This window comes from Vidua chalybeata, chromosome 2 (genome assembly GCF_026979565.1).
Source record: "Vidua chalybeata isolate OUT-0048 chromosome 2, bVidCha1 merged haplotype, whole genome shotgun sequence".
Lineage (NCBI taxonomy): Eukaryota > Metazoa > Chordata > Aves > Passeriformes > Viduidae > Vidua > Vidua chalybeata.
The window spans coordinates 31,322,488-31,344,873 of NC_071531.1; the positions used below are offsets into that span (position 1 = coordinate 31,322,488).

The 22,386-nt window shown below is 41.3% G+C and overlaps 1 protein-coding gene across 1 annotated transcript in view; it reads left to right on the forward strand.

Annotated features, from left to right (window-relative positions):
• The first annotated feature begins 1,351 nt into the window (after positions 1-1,351).
• Positions 1,352-22,386, forward strand: part of VWA3B (von Willebrand factor A domain containing 3B) — a 65,685-nt gene continuing 44,650 nt past the window's right edge. The window contains 8 exon segments of the mRNA XM_053935908.1: positions 1,352-2,387; positions 4,724-4,808; positions 6,428-6,649; positions 8,216-8,310; positions 10,627-10,877; positions 13,150-13,309; positions 18,991-19,160; positions 21,026-21,150. Coding sequence (XP_053791883.1) covers positions 4,769-4,808; positions 6,428-6,649; positions 8,216-8,310; positions 10,627-10,877; positions 13,150-13,309; positions 18,991-19,160; positions 21,026-21,150 — 1,063 coding nt within the window. The 5' untranslated portion in view covers positions 1,352-2,387; positions 4,724-4,768.

Genomic DNA, 22,386 nt, shown 5'->3' on the forward strand with positions numbered 1-22,386 from the left:
ATCAAATATATATACTGATAGGTGAAGTACTCGAGTCAGAACGAAGTCATGCTTGCTTATGCAATCTCAGGATGCATGTTACAATGACATCATAACGTTTCCACCCATCAAAATCACTTAGTCATTCAGCCTAAAGGTCAGATGACAGAATGGCTCCAGATTTAATTTCATCATCCCAACTGACAAGGAGTCAATTCCCACTTCCAAGTTACTTGGATCCCCCACCTCCTTCATTATTCAGCCTTGCCTCATTGAGCAGGCAGCATCTGGAGAATACATTCTTCATTTTCACAAGTTACAGAGCTGGCAATGACCAAGGCAGGGCTTCAACATGAACAATGTTTATGAGATATGCGGAGAGCATTTTATTTTCCTAAGAATTTCACCTAAGAGACAACAGCCAGTTGATTACAAAGCCCGTGGGAGCCAGAAGTAGCTTTGCATTTGTCAGTCTTTGCCCCTGGGCTTGTCAAGCAGTTCTATAAGCCCTGCAGTTCAAAGCATTTTAAGGAATGTTTTCTTGCAACATATTTTGTTTAGTGCAGCCAAGCCTTAAGTGAAGGTTTCTGGCACACTCTATGCAGGGAAAGTTTCAGCACATATAATCGCTTTAAAAAAACTCATTAATTACTACATTTACAGACATTTATGCATGACAATGGATGGAGCTTTTCTGTATAGTGCATAAAAAATTACCTGAGTGAGGAATATTGAGTGATGGTTTAAAAATTCACTGGGAGGAGCATAACAAATCAAGAGAATGACTAGCTTGAATTTTGGGCACCCACTTACAAATCCATTGCACTTACACTTTCAAGAGAAATTTTTTAAGCCTTCTCCCAAAAATATGGGTCTCTACAGAAGCTTGTGCTATGGCAGTCATGGTGTCTGAAAGGATCCTGAGAACATTCAGTTTTACTGTTTTTAATGATATGATGGGAAACTGTTCCATGCCTGAGAAATAAATGCCTTTTCTATACCTCTGGGGAAGAGTTGTGCAAGCCCAAATCATTTGCCATGCCTAGGCTAGTCTTTAAACTCTTGGTATGAGAAACTGGAGCTCCAGAAAGTCATGTTCCCATCCCAACCACATGCCTTATAAGGAACTTCTCTTGCCTGTCACTGTTTACCAATCCCAGCGAGTTGAAGCCAATGCTTTGGCATGCTGTAGGATGGCTTGTGGATGCGTGTTTCCATCTGAACATCAATACATAGGGAAGGCTAATCTGTTGATCCTATAAAGTGACATATCTTTTATTACTCTGTGATTGCATAGTAAACCAGAGCAAAACAGGTAAAGAGTAAATCTCAGCCCTATCTGTCTCTCAGCTGGAAACTGAACTCACAAACATTTACAGGCCAAATACTGCAAATATGCATCCGGGTTTTCTTACATCAACAGGAGCTTTTTAATAACAAGTTCAGGTTTATGGTGCACATATTTTAAAATAGTTTTTATTTTGGCTTCTTCAGGAGAAGGGAGAAGGAGCTGGGCCTGTTCAGCCTTGAAAAGAGATGACTGAAAGGGGACCTCATTAGTGCATATAATTATCTAAAGTGGGGGTACCAAGAGGAGGGAGCTAGGCTCTTCTCAGTGGTGCCAATCACCAGGACACAAGGCAAGGGCTAGAAACTGATGCACAGGAAGTTCCACCTGAATATGAGGAAGATGTTCTCTACTGTAGGGGTGACCGAGCACTGGAACAGATTGTCCAGAAAGGTTGTGGAGTCTCCCTCACTGGAGATACTCAAGAACCATCTGGACACAATCCTCTGCAATGTGCTGACCTTGCTTGAGGAGGTTGGACCAGATGACCCACTGTGGTCCCTTCCAACTTGACTGATTCTGTGATTGTGTGAGCACAGCAACTCCCCAGCCAGTGTATACTGTTCCTCTGACTTAAAGAAAGGACATGCGTGGCTGCTCTTGTTATAAATATTGTCAACGGCTTAGCCTAAATTAAGAATTAACAAGACCAGAAGGCTCGAATGCTCTATATATAGATTTCTGTAACTCTCCAAGTTGGCCCGTGTATTTCTGGCTCCACAAGGAATGAATGCATGGCGTTGTGCAGGCGCCTGTTGAAGATGAATTTATTCCGCACCGGTCTCGCCGCGGCAGCAGTGGCAGGGGAAGGGGCAGGGTGGGGGCGGTGGCAGGGGTAGTAACAGGGGCAGTGGCAGGGTCAGGGACAGTGGCCCCGGAGCCGCCCGTGCCCGTCCCGCCGGCCCTCGGCTACCTCAGCCCTCACGCCGTCCCTCCCGCCGCTCGGTGGCTGGGGCGCGGGGTGAGGCCGGGCCGTGCCGTAGCAACCGGGCGGTCTCCAGGCTCACAGCGGCACCGAGCGCGGCCGGGCAGGCGGCGGTGAGGCCGCGGCTGGAGGCAGGTGAGGGCGGAGGGCGGCAGGGCGGGCGCCACCGCGCTGGGGGAGAAGAGGAGGCGGCTCAGGCGGCGGCCCCGGTCCCGCCGCAGGGCAGCGGCAGCCCGGTCCCGGCGCTGGCGCAGGGCTGGTGCCGAGCCGTGGTCCTTCACGCCGGAGGCCCCGGCTTCCCTTCCCCGCCCGTTGCCATGCAGTGTATACAGGGACGCGGCCGGTTGCCTCAGGTGGCCTCTACGAGGCCGCCGCGCCGGTGAGCGACGTGGCCGGGGCTCACCCTGGCCCTTGTCCCGCTCTTCCCCTCTTCCTCAGGCCCTGCTGTGGTTTGGCTATGACACCTCTGCCCTGCTTGAAAAGGGACCCCATCAGTGTATAAATATCTAAAGGGGGGCGGGTGGGGGGGATGTGTGCCAAGAGGAGGGAGCCAGGTTCTTCTCAGTGGTGCCAATCACTAGGACAGGAGGCATAGGGCATGGAAAGTTCCACCTGAGTAAGAAGAAGAACTTTACTGTGGGGGTGACTGAGCACTGGAACAGATTGTCCAGAAAGGTTGTGGAGTCCCCCTCCCTGGAGATATTCAAGAACATCCTGGACACAATCCTGTGCCATGTGCTCTAGGGTAACCCTGCTTGAGCAGAAATTGGACCAGATGACCCACTGTGTTTTTTTCTGACCTGACCTATTCCATGATTCCATAATTCCATGTCCTCAGTGGGCAGCCACCAGCCTCAGCTCCCTGCACTCCCTTTATCTGGGTTTCGGTGCTTCAGGTGGTGTGGGGCAGCTTCTTGGGCTGTAAGGTGTGTGGGCTTTCCCGAGGCATTCCCGCCTGTCAGGGGGAGCCCAGTGGAATGGCCTCAGCAAACATTGCCACCCGCACATGTTACACACTCCGAGCCAGTGGTGGGTTACGGCTTTAGCAGTTTGTTTGCACTGGCCAGAGCAGAAAGGATAGAGGTGCCCAGATGAACTCTGGTTCACCTTTTGAAAAGAACCTGTTTGGATTCAGATCTTGGGCTGAAGGTTATCGTAGCAACCATTGGTTTTGAGCTCACTGTTCCCAAGACTTGAGGTAAAACTCAGTGTTTCCATTGGAAGTTGCTTCATCTGCTTCAAATGCTCCTTTTCATAGAGAGCTAGCATTTCATGTCCAGGTGTTGTTCACAAGCAACTGGGGGTGGTGCTGGAGGCTAAGGCAAGGGAAAATCTGTTGCCATACCTCTGGGCATCTGGAAAATGAGACAGTACCTGGGATTCATTCTCTGATGCATGCTAAAATGTGTCTTAGCTATTACCATGAGAGCACTTTTTCTGTAGAAAGAAAAATGGCACCAGCCTTGTGGCTTGCTGTGGCCTTTCAGTATAGGCATTGTCTGCCACAGCTCCCCTGTGGCAAGGGCTTCCTCTTAATGCCCTGATGCCAAAGCTAGTCAGGGGTTGTGCTGCACAACACCTGGGGTGTTAGAGTGCAGAGTCCTGCTTTTTTTCAGTCCTCCCTGCCCTTCACACTGTTCATGTCTTTCTTCATGAGCAGGACAAAGACTGGAATAGTTTGTATAAGAGGAATAAATAGCGTGTTCCATTCTGCAATAAAGAAGAAGGGAGAAGGTTAAGTCTTTGGGTTAAATATTTTATCCTGTTTTTGCTTTACTGTGGGAAAAACTGCTTAATGACAACGACTAACAGCTGGCCTGCTAGTGATTCATAAATATCTCTTATTCATTCATCTTACTTACTAAAAGAAGAACCAAAGCATTGGTGTCTCAAAGCAATACACTCAGCCACTGTATGCTACCTTGCTTTGTCTAGCATTTTGTCTTCTCTTCCTCTGCTGTGTCTTATTCACACTTGGGCCTTATACCAAGTTCACACACATAATGCCTTTTCTTTGTGACTCATCTTGTAGTCTTATAGGCAATGTTATGCACAAAATTGCATCTCAGATACTCCCAGGTTTAGTCATAAATTGGATTATAGCAAAGGTAAGGTATACTGCAAAGCAATAATAGAATATTATACAGCTGGCTGACAGTATGCCAAAGCACCATGCTCATTTTTCTAGCATATTGGCTCTTTTTAATGATGATTTGGGGTGAAGGAAGGGAAACAATATTACCAATTTCCTGATTTTCCACTTTTGAGCTTGTGGATCCCTGTCAGATCTGACTTCAGCCTTTCTTGAGATGGGGAGTAGCTATCATTTTTATGTTATTTTTTTGCTTGCGGAAAACCCTGATCTCATCCTTCTGCAGTTTATTATTGGCTGGGCATGTGGAACTGGTCTCCAGTTCATATTGACCTGTGCATGGCAATATTTTAATTTTTTAAAACAATGATTCCTCGAGGTTTCAGAATAAAGCAAAGAGAAGCTGCCAGTCAAGAGATCTATCATGACTGCTAATCCATCTAAGAGACTTGCCTGGAGTGACTGTGAGTATTTCATCACTATTTTTGCATAGATTCCATGTTCTCCTAGATAACTTCCAGTTTCCTTTGGAGCACTGTGGTGTGCATGCTGGCTGTATACAAGCCGTTCTGAAGCTGTGCCACACTTACCTGGGCTGTGTGTGGGGTGCTGTGCTGGCCTTTATGTATTTTTGGGGAAGGATACTGGGAATGACTGTTCAAGTGACTATAAACAATGCCTGACTGTATTCAAAGCTCGAGCAGCTGCAAAACCTACACCTGCCTCTCTCTAGTGTTAACATCTGTCACTGCTGCTTCTGCACAGAGCACAAGAGGGCTGGTAAAAAGCCAGCCTCTACAGGCATGCCAGCCCATCGTCCTGCTGGTAGGACTGATGACTGTGAAAGAACTCGTGCCAGTCTACACTTTATAGGAGCCCTCTGTCACTGAAAGATGATTTCTGAAGATAAGAGTCTCATTTCCTTTATGTAGTGTTAAATGTGGAACTGTCTATCTAATGAACCTTTGGAACCAGGTTGGTTGTTAAAATACTTGAATTTAGCAGGGAGTTCTGATCATGTTCCATACTAGGCTGAAGATTATTTTGGAGGCATTAGAGACAGAAATACCTTTCTTTGTATTTTGGGCCAGTTTGATATATACAGTACATTTACAGGCAGTTTATAGTATATGGGCAATGGAGGACTGGGACACAGCAGATGATGTTGGTACTGGGGAAAATGTAAAGAAATTTCCAAAGTCCACAGAAAGTAAACTTAGATACAGCAAGGGTATTTAATCAACTAGGGCCAGCTTAGCTCATGCAGAGTATTTTGGGAATGAATAGGAAATACCAAAGTCCTCCTAGAACCTCTGTGCTGAAGAACAGAAGCATTATTGTTTGTCATTGCTTCCATTTCTGCCTCAGCACTCTGGGGTCTGAGCTGCTGCTGCTGCCAAATGCAAGTAGAGTTAGCCTAACAAACCATACTGCTGTGCTCAGGTGTGTTCCATGTCCTGTAGAAGTTACAAGGAACCTGGACCTTCATGTCTATGATTTCTTGTGCATGCACATGATCCATCACAGCCCAGAGCAAGAAACTGGCAGAACCATCATTTAAACTTGAGGCAAGTGATGTGACCAGAGGGAATTTCACCAGCCTTGCAATAAAGTCAGGTTCTTCTGGGGACAATACTATTGCTTATGGGAGGAGTTCAACATAAAATTTTTAGGAAATACTTGTTTATTGCATAATGCTTCTAATGTGTATGTAGTGATGGTCTGACAATCTTTGAATGCCTATTGTGTGTTCTGATTTCCAAGACTTAGGAGAGATCTTAGGAGTTGGAAGAGGTGCCATTTGGCAAACTGGACTTATATTTCAGGGCTTGAATTTCAACATACAAGAGACATTTACTTTAATAAATTGAAAGTGAATGTATATGGATTAATAGAAAGATGTAAGAGCAAATGGATGTGTAGGACTGAAAGCAGCTTTCCAGATTAAGGACATTATATAAAAAAGAAAACAAGAGGTGAGCTATACATATATACAGGACCATGGAATACAGATAATCTCATTTTGTTTTGAAATTGTTTGGTTAAAATATAAATGTAGTGTTTCTCTCATTTCTCTTTACAGCAGATGGTTTTGATTCAAAGCACAGACAAGATCCTGAAGATTCCCACACGGTTCACAAGAAGAAATCAAAAGAGAAGAAAAGGAGACTGGCAGTTGATCAGTGGAGAACAGATGTACAGTCCCTTGTTTCTTCTTCTAAATGGCTTCAGCGTTATGGTCTCAAAAGAAACAAATTGTCTCTCTCCCAGATTTTGTCCCAGATTGGATTCCAGCACAGGAAAGGTATAAGACAAATCAATAATAGGATGATAAATCTCCCAACTTTTGATAGTCTGGAGAACCACACTCATTCTGCATGCCAGTGTATACAGTGGAGATTTTCACATTGTCTCTTATGATAATGGCAGAAATGGAAGTTGTATTCCCAGTTGCTGACATTGCCAGTTCAAAGAACTGAGAAATTCTTTTGATATGAGAAGGACTTAGGGTCTGAGAATGGCTTTCCTTACTCAACTGTACTGTTTCTTTACCCTAGGCTGCAGTTCTCATCCTCACCAATATAGCTGTAGCTTGGAAATAGCTGGTGCTGCTGAGACTGTTAATCTTTTTCTTGCAAATAAGAGACGATAAGATCTCTGTCTCCTTTCAGATGGCAAACATAATGTATGTCATGCCATAATCTGTGATCTACTATTGATCATCAGGGTTAGTAAATGTGCTTGGGAATAGGATATTATTTCTGGGTATCCAGCTTTAAGGAAAAAGTTAAATTTAATTAGAATTCAGTCTGCTTTTCATGCAAAGTCAGACTAGAAAAATGTTCCTTTGCAGTTATCTGACAGCTGGAGGGGAAGAGTTTGCTAATAATTATTAACCACTGCCATAATGGCGCTTTGCAGAGCATGGTAATATATTCTTTTCTTTGAACAGCTTGCTGCCTTAGAAGTAGGAATTGTAATGTATTGCATAGTTCTAGGTTGCATAATTTAAGGTTTTGGCTGGCTTGTATCCATGGGGCATTCAAAGATCGCCAGTGCAATTCCTGATATCTTGTATGCTGCAGATGAAGAGGAAGCTGTTAAGCAGGGTTAAAATTGTTACAGTGTTAGGAGCAGAATGTACTAGCTTGGCAGGGCAGCATGGTGTACAGATAACTGCTTTATGACGTTAACTATTCCCACCCCTAATGTTTTCCTATCAGTGGAGATCCTGGAGAAGATTTCTAGCTACTGAAAAGTGCAGAGTGCAGCCTTTTCCTTAGATGCACTGACTTCTGCACCCATTAAGTTGTGTAAGAGAACAGCATTATCTGTACCAGATTTTGTATTTGGTTTGACAGACAAATATTTGCAAGTCCTGTTGTGAGATTGCCCAAACCTCACAATAATTGAAGTCCTGTGTAGCTTTTTGGCCTAAAAGTAATTAGATGTGGGTTTTTTCCTCACTTCTGACTAAACTGGGAGGAAGCAGCAAAAACAGGGCTGCTCTATGGGAGGAAAATGAACCAGGAGCCAAAAGGGACTGCAGCCCAGGCAGTGCCCTCACTAAACAGGATACAGTCCTGCAGCAGGGCAAGGTAATTAACCATGTCTAGTGTCCTGCCAGGGAATGCAGCCAAGGACAACAGGAGATGCAGCCAGAGGTTGAAAGCATCAGGCCCCCATCATAGATATAACCAGAAAATAAAACAAAAACAGAATTAGAATTTCTCTCAAGTTTCTTAATGTCAAGAGCTCACTACTGATGCATGTGCCTCACACATGGATGACATACACATCAGCCTTAAAAATACCTGTTTGAAGTAGTCCTGAAGATTAGCAACTTGATATTTTGTAAATTTTACTGTAGATTATGTGCCCACCTTGGGGAAACCTGTGGCTTCTCGGTATGCAGATGGTCTGTTTCCTCAATACAAGAGAGCACAAGATGGCAGCGTGTATAATGTAAGTGTGGCTGACTTGTGATACTTTCCCTATGCACTTAGAAGTTATCACTGTAGCAGAATGATGAGACTGTTTTCCTGTGACAAAAAAAAACGTTTATTCTTTGTGAGAACTTTTATCTTTTGATAATTCTTTCTTCTGTTTTGTCAAACTGTTAGTGATAACTATCAGTGGTAGAAAAGTTGGATATCTTTTTTCCTTCCTAAGTCTTAGTGTCTTGCCTTGGTGCAGCATTGAAGTAAATCTTCTCCAGACATGATTGCAGTTTCTAAGCAACATCTACCCTCTTCTTGAAAGAGGGAGCCCTTAGAGAGAAGATGCTCAGAACCAGTTAAAAAAATTGTAATCAATAAAACAAATGGGGATGCTGTAATAAGAAGACATAATGCGCTGTCATTGCCAATGCAAAGCAGTGCTTTGCTTAGTGCCAGCAGGTCACAAAAGGCTCAGCCTATTCTACAGAGACAGTTAGCTGGATCTCTGCCCAGGCTCATGCTCTAAGGAATGTCTTAGCAACAGCTGCTGGCAACCCCATTGTTAAGAGGATGGATTCTGATTGAAGAGCTGCATGTGAGTGTGGAAGGGAGAGAGTTAATTTATAAAAGATTTTACAAAAGAAAATGGCTTGTCATTTTTTCTGATGACTGGAATCACTTCTGATGGCACAATGCTTAAAAATGGGTAAAGAACCATTTCAGGGAGCCTTTCCCCCTCATTTTATTCCCATTAATTCAGTATGAAATATCTATGTAATGTCTTTTAATCTTAGGACATGTTGTGAGCAGCAGGAAAGGCATTTTTGCTATGATATAAAATCTGATCAGATCTCCTTTAGGATATTGAGTACAATATTGTATACAATTACTACAGGCTTAGAGGAAGCCATTCAAACCAGAGTAGGTACTGAGAAGAGCTGGTAGGATGAACTACAGTGGAGTGATGATCTTATAAGAGGGCTTGGTTGATGCTGAAATGTAAGCCTGAAAGAAGATAGAAGAAGGGTAGGATTATTGCCCTTGAATGCTACAGAAAGGCAAATTACAGGGATAGGGAGAAGCTGTAGTTTTTTCTCTGCTAAAAGGCATGCTAGTCCAAAAATAAATGGGTATGAATGAATAAAATTAGGGTGGACAGTCAGAGGTTTCCTGGCCCTCAGAGAAATGGAAATTTGCACTTGCTTACTACACGTGAGGGAGTATTCTAAGAAAACGGCTTTATTTTAAGTTGGGTTGATGTAGTGCAATAAACTTCTTTGTATGAATCTGATTGTCATAGGAGGAAACTGGATTTCTAAGTGCTCCTTCCCAGGCTGACATTCCTTTGGCAGACTGCCTGAGACTCTGTATCTGGGAGGCACATTACAGGGCACAAGTTGATATTAAAGAACACAGAAAAATACAAATGAGGGGGAGAAGTGTGCAGACTGACACACAAAATATCTTCTCCCTGAGAAATGTTCTTGTTTAAAAACATTTTTGTTTCCAAGGTTTTGCACTTAGTCCTGGAAAGGAAGTTAGAGGTAGAAGGCAACAAGTAAATCAGCTCACATGGGCCAGAGATACTGGGGAAATCTGTGGTGCATTTTTAGACCCACAGACCATGCTGAATGTGTAGACACTTATTTATAGGGAGGATGTGCTGGTTTTAATTTTAATACTGAATCTAGACTTGACTTTACTGAAAAGATGTAGGAAGTTTTAGTTGTTGATTGCAGTTATCTGAACTATATTTGCCTAAGCACCTACCTGCAAATAGTTAATCTGTAATGCTGGGCATTGTTAGTTGAATAATAGTACAAACAAGAAACATTTAACGTTTTCCTTTCAAATGCTAAAGACAAGATGGAGATTGAAGTGCCCTAGAACCAAACCGTATGCTGCCTTATATTGCTGTAAAATTTTTTTTTAAAAACCAGTCAAAGTTCTAGTCTGAGAAGGTACAAAGTTTCTGTGTCCTTGTTTGTTCACCCATCTGCTCTGCAGCCCTTTCTACGTCCTAGCCTGTGTTCAGCTCATTCTAATTGCTCCAGTTTTGAGACAGACAAGTCAGACAACCCACTGGCACTGTCCCATGCTCACATAAAAAGATTATGAAAAGCAATTAGGACAAAATGCAGTGCTTTTTCTTTATAGCTTAGATGCATTTGTCAAGTATTTGCTCTTGAAACAGTGGAAGGAAAATGGGTTGTTTTCACTGCTACCTTAGCTGGCATATCTGACACTTACAAACTAGCTATGCAGCTGTGCTAAGCTTGGGGCTGCATTTGTATTATTTGTTTTGATGTTAAATTTCATTCTCTCCCTTATTTGAATAAAGCTGACAGCCAAAAAAGAACTGATTCTTCATTTTGTGGATTGTCTAATTGGAGCTATTGAGCTATATAAGCGGCGAATGGAATGGTTAACCAGTGAGAGCCGGCAGATATTTGGAGTGATTCAAGAACAGTGCATTGTCATTGTGTTGGATTTTGGCACTGCAACTCCAGCTGAATTTGATCTGTGTCGGGATGCACTTTCTATGGTGCTTGTGGAACAGGTGATACAAATTTCCAGATTCAACCTCATTCGGTAAGCAGAATCAGAATCATAGAATGGTTTGGGTTGGAAGGCACTTTTAAAGGTGATTTCATCCAACACCCCTGCAAATGGGCAGGGATGCCTTCCACTACACCAAGTTGCTCTAAGCCACATCCAGCCTGACCTTGAATGTTTCCAAGGATGAGGCATCTCCCACCTCTTGGGGTAACCTGCTCATGTGTTTCAGTGCCCTCATTATAAAAAAATTTGTCTACTCTGAATATAGGTTCTTTTCGTTTAATACCATCACTCCTTGTCATATTGCTACAGGCTGTACTAAATAGTACACATAGTACTAATAGTACATAAATCCCCATTTTTCTTCTAAGCCTCTTCAAGTACTGAAAGGCCACAATCAGGTCTCCCCAGGCTAGACAAAGAAGTCCATGTTGGCCCATTGCTGGAGAATAAAAAGGAGTTGCATGTTGTACATGTTTGGATAAGGTGCTTTCTGTACTGGAAATTATCGTGGTTCGTGTCGTGCTAATATATGTAGATTTCCCACATGGATTCCCACATAGATTTCCCACATAATTTTTATGGCAATATAGCCATGCGGAACTTGCCACTTCCGTGTAACAGAAGGCCACTGTTACTCTGAAGAACAAATAAAGGGTAACAGAACACAAATACTGACACATCTACAAAATCAGAAGGATTTGCAACAGCAGTAATGCCCTTCAGATGTTGCAGTATTAGTGAAACAGTGAAGTTCTGTCTGTCTACCTATTGCATTCTTGTGTCTTTAGATATTGCAGGTTTCTGCCTTGCAGCTGGATGTGCACTCCCCCAAGTGCCATAGGCACAGGCATAGCCATTTGTATTTCTGTAGTTTTCCATGGTCACAGAAATCAGTAGCAACACTAGGAAACAATAGTAGATTTCCATAACAAAAGAAGATTTCCAAGCATTTGTTCCCTAAGAGGAATAAATTAATTTGCATTTAATTAGAAGAATAGAAGCAGCTATTCAAATTTTACCTAGCTGCAAAAATTGTCATACATGCATGAGAGTTTGAATGAGTAAACTTGGGTTTGGATGGATGAGTGGAAAAAAATTATGCACAAATTAGGTAATTAAATTTTAAAATTGGCTCCACAATGTTAACTTGCAATTACATGGTGATTCTTCATGTTATTTTACCCAGGCATTGTCTTACAGATTTGATTTAGGTGCTCTATCTTAATTCTCTAGATTGTGGTACTACTGAGATTTGGAAAGGAGAATAATAAAATGGTTTGGGTTGAAAGGGACACTATAGACCATCTAGTTCCAAGCCCCCTACCATGGGCAGGGACATCTTCCACTAAACCAGGTTTCTTAAAGCCCCATCCAGCCTGGCTTTGAACACTTCCAGGGATGGGGAATTCACAGTTTCTCAGGGCAAGCTGTTGCAAAAGTAGATATTTTCCAAAGAAGATATTTTCCAAAGCAGATAGCTTCCATAGTTTTTGAGAACAGAGAGCTTTTTCTTTAAAAATGAACTGCAAAGCCAAGTCAAAATTGAAACAATAATTATGTTCATCAATGTGTTTGTTTTGGCAGAAGGGAAACAAAAGGCAATATAATATATAAATTACTACTTTAAAAGAATTTTGGGAAATATATTTGTCTTTTAGATTTGCAGGAAACTCTTCAAAATAGTTCCTGATAGAATGTCACAGATACTGGAACCAGTTGGTTTTATAGTTCCTTTCTGCCTTTTTATGTACATGTGCACAGGCAAAAGTGCTGATTGGCTTTGTACTTCTGTTCTTCCCTTAAGACTATTGTCTTTTATCAGTTGAAATACTGAAAAGCCTAGCATCACAAATTTTATTTTTGATGGCTAGCTAAAGATCAGCTGTACTACCAAAAAAATGTGTCAGTTAAACTGCTCTGACACCAAGATCATGGAGCAAGTTGTGGAACAAGACCTGTGGAATACACTTTTCTTTTTCATGCACATATTTTAAAAACCTGATTGATAATAACCTGATTTATGATAAAAAGAGGTATGAATCAGGAACTCTTTTTAAAAATATTTTATCTCTCCTGATCTTACTTCAGAAACAGTTGTCTCAAAAAAAAACTTTATAAAATTACAGTAAATGGTTTCATTTTTTCTCTGCTTCCTTTATTGCAAGTCTAGGTTTAGTATGTGTGGTATATTATAATTCTTATTTAAGAATATAAAAGAATTGTAACAATAGCAGAGCTCCAGTCTCTTGTTCTGCCAGCATGATTCTCCCTATTTCTGATTTATAGTTAATCTCATTTTCAGGGCTGCTCAGGATCTTATGAAGTGGCAACAGAAATGTACTCGTGTGTCTGAGCATACTGTAAAGTCTGCAGTTACGTGGCTCTGGAAGCTGGACCATATGACAGCTGTCAGCCACACCAGCTCTGCTGAGGCTCTGCTGGAAGCCATGGGTGATGAAGCGGTAAGCTCATACATCTTTTCAGAAGCCCAAGTAAATCCAGTGCTAGGCTGGCTGCTGTGATTTGTCCTGATCAATGTTGCAAGGATAAATATTCATTACAGCATTTGGAAAGGATTTTTTTCCCCTCAAGTGTAGCTGCATACTATGCTTAATGATTGTCTTTTTATGTAAATGTACTGTATTTTGAATGCAGAAACTTGTTTATTTTCTTTTCTAGAGTACTCAGAATAAATAACATTCAGTCATTAAGGGAAAGAGAAAACAGCTTCCCTTCCACTTTCTTTGCCATATAAGTTTTTCAGGGCTTCAGGTTTGTGAGAAAATTGCAACATTATTGAGGGCAGGGAAACAATTTTTATTTTGTTTTGTATCCAACTTTCTCATGAAAGAATTATTTAAAATTCAAAGAATTTAAATTAGTTATTTAAAATTAATTAATTAAATTAATTATTTTAAATTAATTATTTTAAATTCAAAGAAAGAATATTTAAAATTCAAAATAGTGAGTACAAAGATTTATGGAAGTATTAGCTTATGATAGGGCTACACAAATCCTTTTTCATCAGCCAGGTGATAGCTAGACTTTCTGCTGGGACAGAGACAAAGCATGCGCAGTTATTCCTGCAATTAAATGCTGTTCATTTTTTAAAGTACTCTATTACTTTATTCATTAAAGTAGAGTCACAAGAAATGAAACATATATGCCATCACTTGAGCTAGTAACTTAAAACTTGTGTTTTTAAAGAGATATTTTATGACATTTACTTACAATGTATATTCTTTCAGTTCTCTAACACCTGAATTTAATGGAAAATTTGGCTTACTGTCTGTGGGGTAGAGTCATTGGTTTTCACTGCTATTAACATCCATCCCTGTGCACAGATCCAATCCTAACCCATGTAAATCTTTTTCTGGAACATTGCTTGAGGGAGAAGGTAAATTTTGCTTGAGTTACCTTCTGGTTCCCTATGCTGCTGGATTCCTATCCAGATGAGCCTTGATGTTTGGAAACTAATATTAAAAAGGAGCTGAGTAAAGAGCAAATTGTTCAGCAGTGAGCTTTTTTAAATGCCCCCTTCATAATTGTATTAGCATTTTCAATTTGCAATATTAATACTTATTTCCTGATGAGTAACTAAAAAATTGTACTTAGATTACAGTATTGTCTGGACATGGTGGGTCTCTGAATAAACAGAAATGAAAATCTGTTAGACAATGAAAATTATTATTATTTTTCCAGATATTGATGGGCCAATAGGCAGTCTGGGGGAGTCAATTGTGGCAGGTGCTCAACATAAAATAAACTTCAATTGCACCTAAACAGAGTTCATTATCATTCATAACTGACAGTTCACTTAAGAGCCATGTTCACTGTAGTGCAGATGGGGGATACCCCATTCAGTGCTAGAGAAAACTTGCCTACTTACTGAGCAGCCATGAATAACTCATTCCTAAGAACTGGCTTCATCTACAGAAGTTGCCCCAAAACAACAGGTTTTTTTTGTTTGTTTGTTTGTTTTGTTTTTTGTTTGTTTGTTTGCTTGTTTGTTTTTTGGTTTTTTTGTGCTCTGACATGGCTCTTCTTGTCATTCCTTCAGCTGGTCTTTTCTTCCCATACATGGTTGATTCCTTTGATTTCCTTTCCTTTCCTTATGGCCCAAGCTCAAGATTAGTCTGCTGTAATGTTGCAATCCTTTGAGCTGTACCTGCCACAAATGCATCCACAGTGTCTAGCCTTCAGTTCTGTACAGGTGCCACTCCATGAAGTGTGGATCACTTATCCAAAACACCTCCCCACCAAGATCGACTGAGAAGAATGTTCATGTTGTTCTCCTTTCTGTTCTCATATGAAGTTTGTTTGCTTGTTTTAATGTATAAATTACAATTTTCAAAATATGAAGGACTCACTTGAAAGGTTTTAACCTTTCCCCACTAGCCTATGAGGAACATTTCCTTTGTGGTACATCATTGCTGGGATTGTAGTTAAATAGAGTGAATTATCTGTGGTTCATAATTTTTTAAAAATTTCTTGTGAGGGGTTGGTTCTGTTTCAGCTATGCCCAATAAATGTCAGCATTTTGAAAGTTGCAGAGGCAGGCAGTGAATCCCTTGAAGAAAGTGTGAAAATTTCTATTCTTGTTGAATATCAAGTTTATGAATTAATTGCAGTCTTAGAGGGGAGGGAGATGTGAATCTGAAGGAACACAGGGAAAAATGGTTGTGCAAATATGCACGCATACCTCTGGGCCAGGAGTCTCTTCAACAAAAGCAGTAGGAACATGGTGTTGTCCAAGGACTGGGTTTCATCTGGGAGACCTGTGTGCAGGCTCAGATAGCTTTTTAGCTGGAGGAGGCAGACAAGAAACTTTGTAAAACTGAACTAAAACACAGAAAGGTGCAAGAGTTCGTTCTTTTTGTTCCTGCATACCTTTTTCTAAAGCTAATAAGTATTCTGTTAAACTTGTACTTTAATAAAATACATTCATTATCTCTTTACCTTTAGTATTTGTCTAGAATTATCAGTGATGCTAGGACACCTGGTCCTGCTTGCTTCCAAATAAGTGGAGTCTGTAACTATGGCCCCAGTCTTCCACATGGAGCACCTCACTCCTCTGCAAGATCCAAGAGAAGTTCAAGATGGCAAGGTGCTGCTTTGTTAGTTTGCCTGATCCAGCCTGAAATTGGGTTGCTGCTTGGGAGAGACATCTTCCAGTGTTGAGGAAGGTGCTGAAAGGTCCATGAGGGAGGATGCTTGAAATGCAGAAATTATTCAGGGAGCTGGAATACAAATCAGTGTCCAAGGCAATAGTGGAAATGTATGAGCATGCTTGTAGGTGATACTGAATTTGCTTTGCTACTGTAGATGATACTGAATTTGCATACTACATTGCTTTACTACATAAAATTATGTGAGTGCAGAGACATTTCCTCAGTGCCATCCCAGACTCAAATAGTTCTCTGTTGTGGTGCACATCCTGGGATCCATATTCATAGAATATAGAATATTCATATTCATATTAATAGAATCATAGAGACACAGAATGGTTTGGGTTGGAAGGGACCTTAAACACTGCTTAATTCCAACACCGCTGTCATGGGCACGGATACCTTTTACTAGATCAGGTAGCTCAAAGCCCCATTTAATCTGGCCTTGAACACTTCCTGGGATGGGGCATTCCTAACTTCTCTGGACAATTGTTCCTGGTGCCTTACACCTTCATAGGTGAAGAATTTCTTCCTTGCATCTAATCTAAATCTACCATCCTTCAGTTTAAGGCCGTTCTCCCTTGTCCTTGTGAAAAGTACCTCTCCAGCTTTCATGCAGGCCCCTTCAGGTCCTGGAAGGTGCTATAAGGTCTACCCAGAGCCTTCTCTTCTCTGGCTGAACAGCCCTAATTATCTCAGTCTGTCTTTATAGGAAAGGCATTCCAGCCTTGTGATCATCTTTGTGGCTCTCCTCTGGACTTGCTCCAGCAAATCCATGCCTTCTTATGTTGGGGGTCCCGGAGCTGGACACAATGCTCCAGGAAAGGTTCCATGGGTGTAGAGTAGAGCGGTAGACACACCTCCCTTGCCTTGCTGGCCATGCTGATTTTGATGCAGCTTTGGATACAGTTGGATTTCTGGGATGCAAGTGCACATTGCTGGGTCATGTTGAACTTCTCATCAACCAATACCCCCAAGTCCTCTGTAGAGCTGCTCTCAATCCATTTTCCACCCAGCCTGTGTTTGAACTTGGGATTGTACTTACCCACAAGCAGGACCTTGCACTTGGCCTTGTACTTCATGAGGTTCACTTCGTTCCATGTCTCAAGGCTGTCCTGGTCCCTCTGGATGGCATTCCTCCCTCCAGGGCATCAGACACCACACAGCTGGGTGGTGTTGGCAAACTTGCTGAAGGTACAGTCAGTCCCACTGCCCTTGTCACCAACAGAGATGTTAAAAAGCGCTAGTCCCCTTACTGACCACTCAGGAGCACCATGGACATTCCACTTGGATATCAAGCTGTTTGCCCTGACTCTTGGAGTGCAACATCCAGTCAGTTCCTTATCCACAGTGTTCCATTCACCAAATCCATGTTTCTTCAATTTAGAGACAAGGGTGTCGTGCAGAACAATATAAAATGGTTGGTAAAAGTCCAGGTAGATGAGGTCAGTAGCCCCATTGAAGAAGGTTGCCAAATTGTCAGGCATGGTTTGCTCTTAGTGAAGCCATGTTGGCTTCTTATTTTCCCTGTGCCTTAGCATAGTTTTGAGGATGATCCACTCCATACTGGACACAGAGGTGAATGTTTTCAAATGTATTTTTTCAGTTAAACAATGTTTTATCGGGTATTTATCAGCTGGTATGTACCATGATATAGACCTGATATACTGCACATACCATCTTGAAAGTCATCATGGGATAGCTGTTTGTTACATTTATTTTTAATGATGGTGAAAATTCAAGAAACATACTCACCATGAGGATCATTACAGGGATAGGTGCAGGTAACATGAAATCCCTCATAATGTAATATTCAAGCAATAACTAAAAGACATTTTTTCAGCTTCTCTCACTTCTTGTAATAACATTTCCAGAATATAAATGTGTGTGGTTATAGTAAAACTGCCAAGCTCCCTCTGCCTTGGGAAGTATAAAAAATACAAATCATCTGTAAATACCAGCAATAGCATTCAAATAATCACAGAATCACAGAATATGCTAGGTTGGAAAGGTCCTACAGGATCATTGAACCCAACTCCTGGCCCTGCACAGGACCATCCCCAAGAATCATACCATGTGCTGAGAGTGTTGTCCAAACGCGTCTTGAACTCTGTCAGGCTTGGTGTTGTGACTACTGTTCCAGTGCCCAACCACCGTCTGTGTAAAAGATTTTTTTTAATATTCAACCTCAACCTTCCCTCACACAGCTTCATGCCATTCCCTCACTGGTCACCACGGAGAAGAAGTCAGTGGCTACCCCTCCTTTTCCCCTCATGAGGAAGTTGTAGACTGCCATGAGGTCTTCCCTCAGTCTTCTCTTCTCCAGGCTGAACAGACCAGGTGACATCAGACACTCCTCATACAGCTTGCAGTCAAGACCCATCTTTGTTCTCTCTCTTGGATGCTCTCCAATAGTTTTGTGTCTTTCTTCTATTGCAGTGACCAAAACTGCACACAGTATTCAAAGTGAGGTTGCAGTAGTGCAGAGCAGAACGGGAAAATCCCCTCCCTTGATTGCCATCTTTCCTAACCTCAGAATACATGCTGCCAGCAAAACTATGTCTGGTATAAAGTTCCTACTTTTCAACCCTGGCAAGGCACCAACATAGCACGTTTCTTGATAAAAGTGGCATATGGCACAGAGCCTTTTTCTGACTAATGATGCAATTGTCCTTCCTTACAGCTCTCTTTGGCTTCAGTTAATGTCTGTGGAAAGAGGCTTGCATTGGGCAGAATCAGACCCAGGGACTGTGGGATAGGTTCTTGTCTCACTTGAGGGAATTTTGTGTGAATTACTAGCATAAATGAGAGGAAGAACCAAAGGTGTGAACATCTTATAGCCCAAGTAATGCATCAATTTTACCAAATTTTTCTACCAATACTGAGGACAGGACAGCACTTGAATAAGTCCCAGAAATTTATGTAAAACAATGTCTTCCCATTACCTTTTTTTTTTTTCTGTTTAATGACGACAGGTTGAAGCTGTCTATTACTTTGCTGTGGGAGATGTTCCAGTGGACACAAAGCAGCTACTCCTTGAGAAGGTTTCAGATGGCTCCTGTCCAGTCAACACAGTGTCTTTCAATGCTAGGGAAGAGGAAACGATTATTTTTCTGAAGGAGTTGAGCCACTTGACTTCTGGCAGGTATGACAAAAAAGGACAGTAAAGATTTCAGTATTCATGAAGTTCTTTGCTGATAGAAATGGTATTGGGACATACCTGAGTATAATCCATGAGGAAAATGAGACAAAGCTGTTCAGTAAGTGATCTGGGGATATGGAAATAGTCTTAAGAGATATGACTAGAAGGCAGACCCTACTTAAACAGTCCAGCTTTTTTCTGCATATGTTCTCACTGGCTTGCAGAAAAGCTATTCCCTTTTTATGCCCAAAATCATCTGCCATCTGCCTCTCTCTTGAAGTCTGGAAAAAACTGTTCAGGGGAAATGGTCACAACATAAACTAAGTTTTTGTTGTGTTGTTTTGTACATTATTACAAAGCATTATGTTACTATCCACAAGTACCAGAAAAAGATACAGAGTTTTGTTGGGTCAAGTGCCGTAGAGACGTGTACTGAAAAGGAGATGCCTAAATGAGCAGCTCATGGAATAACAGAAAAATGATGGGGTGTTATACTTCAAGCCTGGTTGTGTGGAAAAGCAGTTCTGTAACATGCTCTCTAGCATGCTTTTGGTATGGTTGGTGGAAATTAATATATTCCACATGGATTTTGTCTGCTTTATCCTGGGAATCAGCCATGTGGTGAGAATCAGCCTTCAGTAGAAATGAATAAGATTACTTAAATCTTGATTCTGTTATCAAAATAAAGAAAACAAATGAACAAATACAAAATCCACAAGACCAAACTCATGCTCAACAGCAAGAAGGCAGTAGGAGTCAGTAGGTGTTTCTCTGCTTAACAGAAGTCACCATACAGTTACAGACTTGGGAAATTGCTGCTAGCTTTTTCTATTTCACTGTTGTTTGTGCAAGAGTGGGAAGCTCTCCAACAGTAGAAATCTCCCAAATGACAGCAGAGCAATTGGTAAGATGGCAGCTGCTTAGCTCTTTTATAGCCATCTGTGCTTAGAAATAGCTTTTAGGAGATGGGAGTGTCTGCCAAAAACAAGACTGGGAAAGTGTTACGTTTGCTCTGGTCTGATGTGTGTTTAAAATAATTGTGGTCACTTAGAAGCATGGTACCTCTATGGTAGTACCAGGTACATTGCCAGTCATTATCCCTCATTTTCTTTTGGCAGTGTTTATACCTTCTTTATTAAAGGAAAGTAAGCATTTCTTGTATGGTATAGACAGAGGCAAAAAGGGTTGTGGCAGGGAGCTGAGAGGAATTTTTTCATTTGATACTATCCTCACTGTCATCTTTTTGCATGAGTCTAGCTTTTGTGCAGAGACTTACAGGGCCTGTTAATAACTTTGCTGCTGGATGGTTGCCCAACAATTGTATATAAATTTAAGTCAGCTTTCCCATAGGAACAGCCACGTTCATGGACTTTTCATGCCTTGAACCTGTTTCTAGTGTACTTCTGTTTTAGAAATACATCTTTTTCCTGCTCTGAGAGCTTCTCTGTTTTGACAGTGAGGATAAATGAAGTCTGCTTGTCATCCTGATTTGTATGTCCATAATGAAATAAATGTTCCTGCTAGGCTTTCAGCTGAGAGGATAATCTGATAAAAAGGTGTTAGTGTCATCTCAGACATCTCAAATTACATGCCTGCTCAGCCTCTTAAAAGCATTAATTAAAAATAGATTTCCAGGAAATGGAAGAGTAAGGTGCTTTGCAGTTAGTAATATCAAAAAGAAATATTCTACATGAGAAGACTTCAGAAAGTACATAAATGTATATAAAAAATTTGAAAATATTAATAATCTTATTGTAGTTGAAGCTTTAGATATAATTCTGTAGTTGTGTGTGTGAAAAACAACTCTTTAAAATTAGATAAATAGTTATGTATTTTGTGTACTGGTTGAAACTCATTTTGTATTACAGATTCCATGCTTTTGCTGAGAAGAATAACTGTAGAGATGCTACTGGACCTGCACTAAAATATGAAGAGGATGGAAAAAGATTAACTTCCCTGGACTCTGGAAAAGTGAAAGGGCGAATGCCACTAGGTAGACAATATAAACCCCAAGATTACACTGATATTATCAGTAAGATGTCAGAATAGAAATGTAGTTTAGGAACTTGATAAGTGTAAAATCAAAAGAAACCTGTAGGTGTGGGTGGGGTGAGGACAAGACTGCTCTGAAAATGGAAATTCTCTGTGTGGGAAGGAGAGGGCAAGGAAAAGAGAAAAATGAAGAGAGTAGAGGATGTGCATGTGAGAATGAAAGAAAAGTGAAAAAAAGGAAGAAGATAATTTATTTAGGAATATGAAGAATGGTACTTGTGTGCTTGTGCCAGTGACCTTGTGGAAATGTATGGAGAAATGGTTAAAAGGAAAAGGAATAGTGTGGCAGACCACATGATAAACAGCCAACATCAATATATGCCAAGTTCATCGGTAATATAAGAGGAGTAAATCAACATGAGGTTTACTTGCTTGTCCCAAGAATTTGTCACAAAGACAGGCAAAAAGCACAGTAAAGTGACTGTAGAGAAGGCAGTGCAAAGTGGTGGTGGGAGGATTGATAGAAAAAATACCAGGAGGAAACAACCAAAATAAACAATTTCATTGGTGGGTGGAGCTGGGCAGAAAGCTCAATGTGTTTCATATTAGTCACAGTCCTACTTCCTCTGGGTAAGTGTTCAGTGGGGGACTGGACTGTGGTTTCAGCCAGGGTGGGAGGAGAGGGGCTTGTGATGTGAAGTGAGGCTTTGTGTGTCAAATCTGATGTCTTTCTCAGCAGGAGAGTAAAAAAAAAAATATTTCTTTTAGGTATCAGGAATCATAAGATGTCTTTAGTCTAGTGCTCAACACACCTATCCCCTACTCTCCCTTTGTGCTGAAGGCATTAGTGTTGCCCCAAAGGTAGAACAATGTTATCCTCTTCTCACTGTTCGGGAATGTATGGCATAAGGTGGATTTGGTGTCTCATGTAAGGCTGTTTGTCAGTCTTGGACTGACTGGCCCATATTTGGGTTGTAATCAAGTTTCTTGCATACTAACCTGTCCTTCACTCGGACCATGATTATAACAGCACAAGAGAAAGAACCATTGTGGGGGGACAGAAATAAAGGAGTGAGGTGTCACCTGCTTTTTTGAGTTGTGAAAGGACACTCATGCCTCACGCATGCAGAGTTTAGAAACCAACAGCAGAGTCTGCTTCAAAACGCTGTTGTTTCATACAAATGCAGAGCAGTATAATGATTGCCTTCAGTCTGCTGTGAGTACTTTCTTGCTGTAC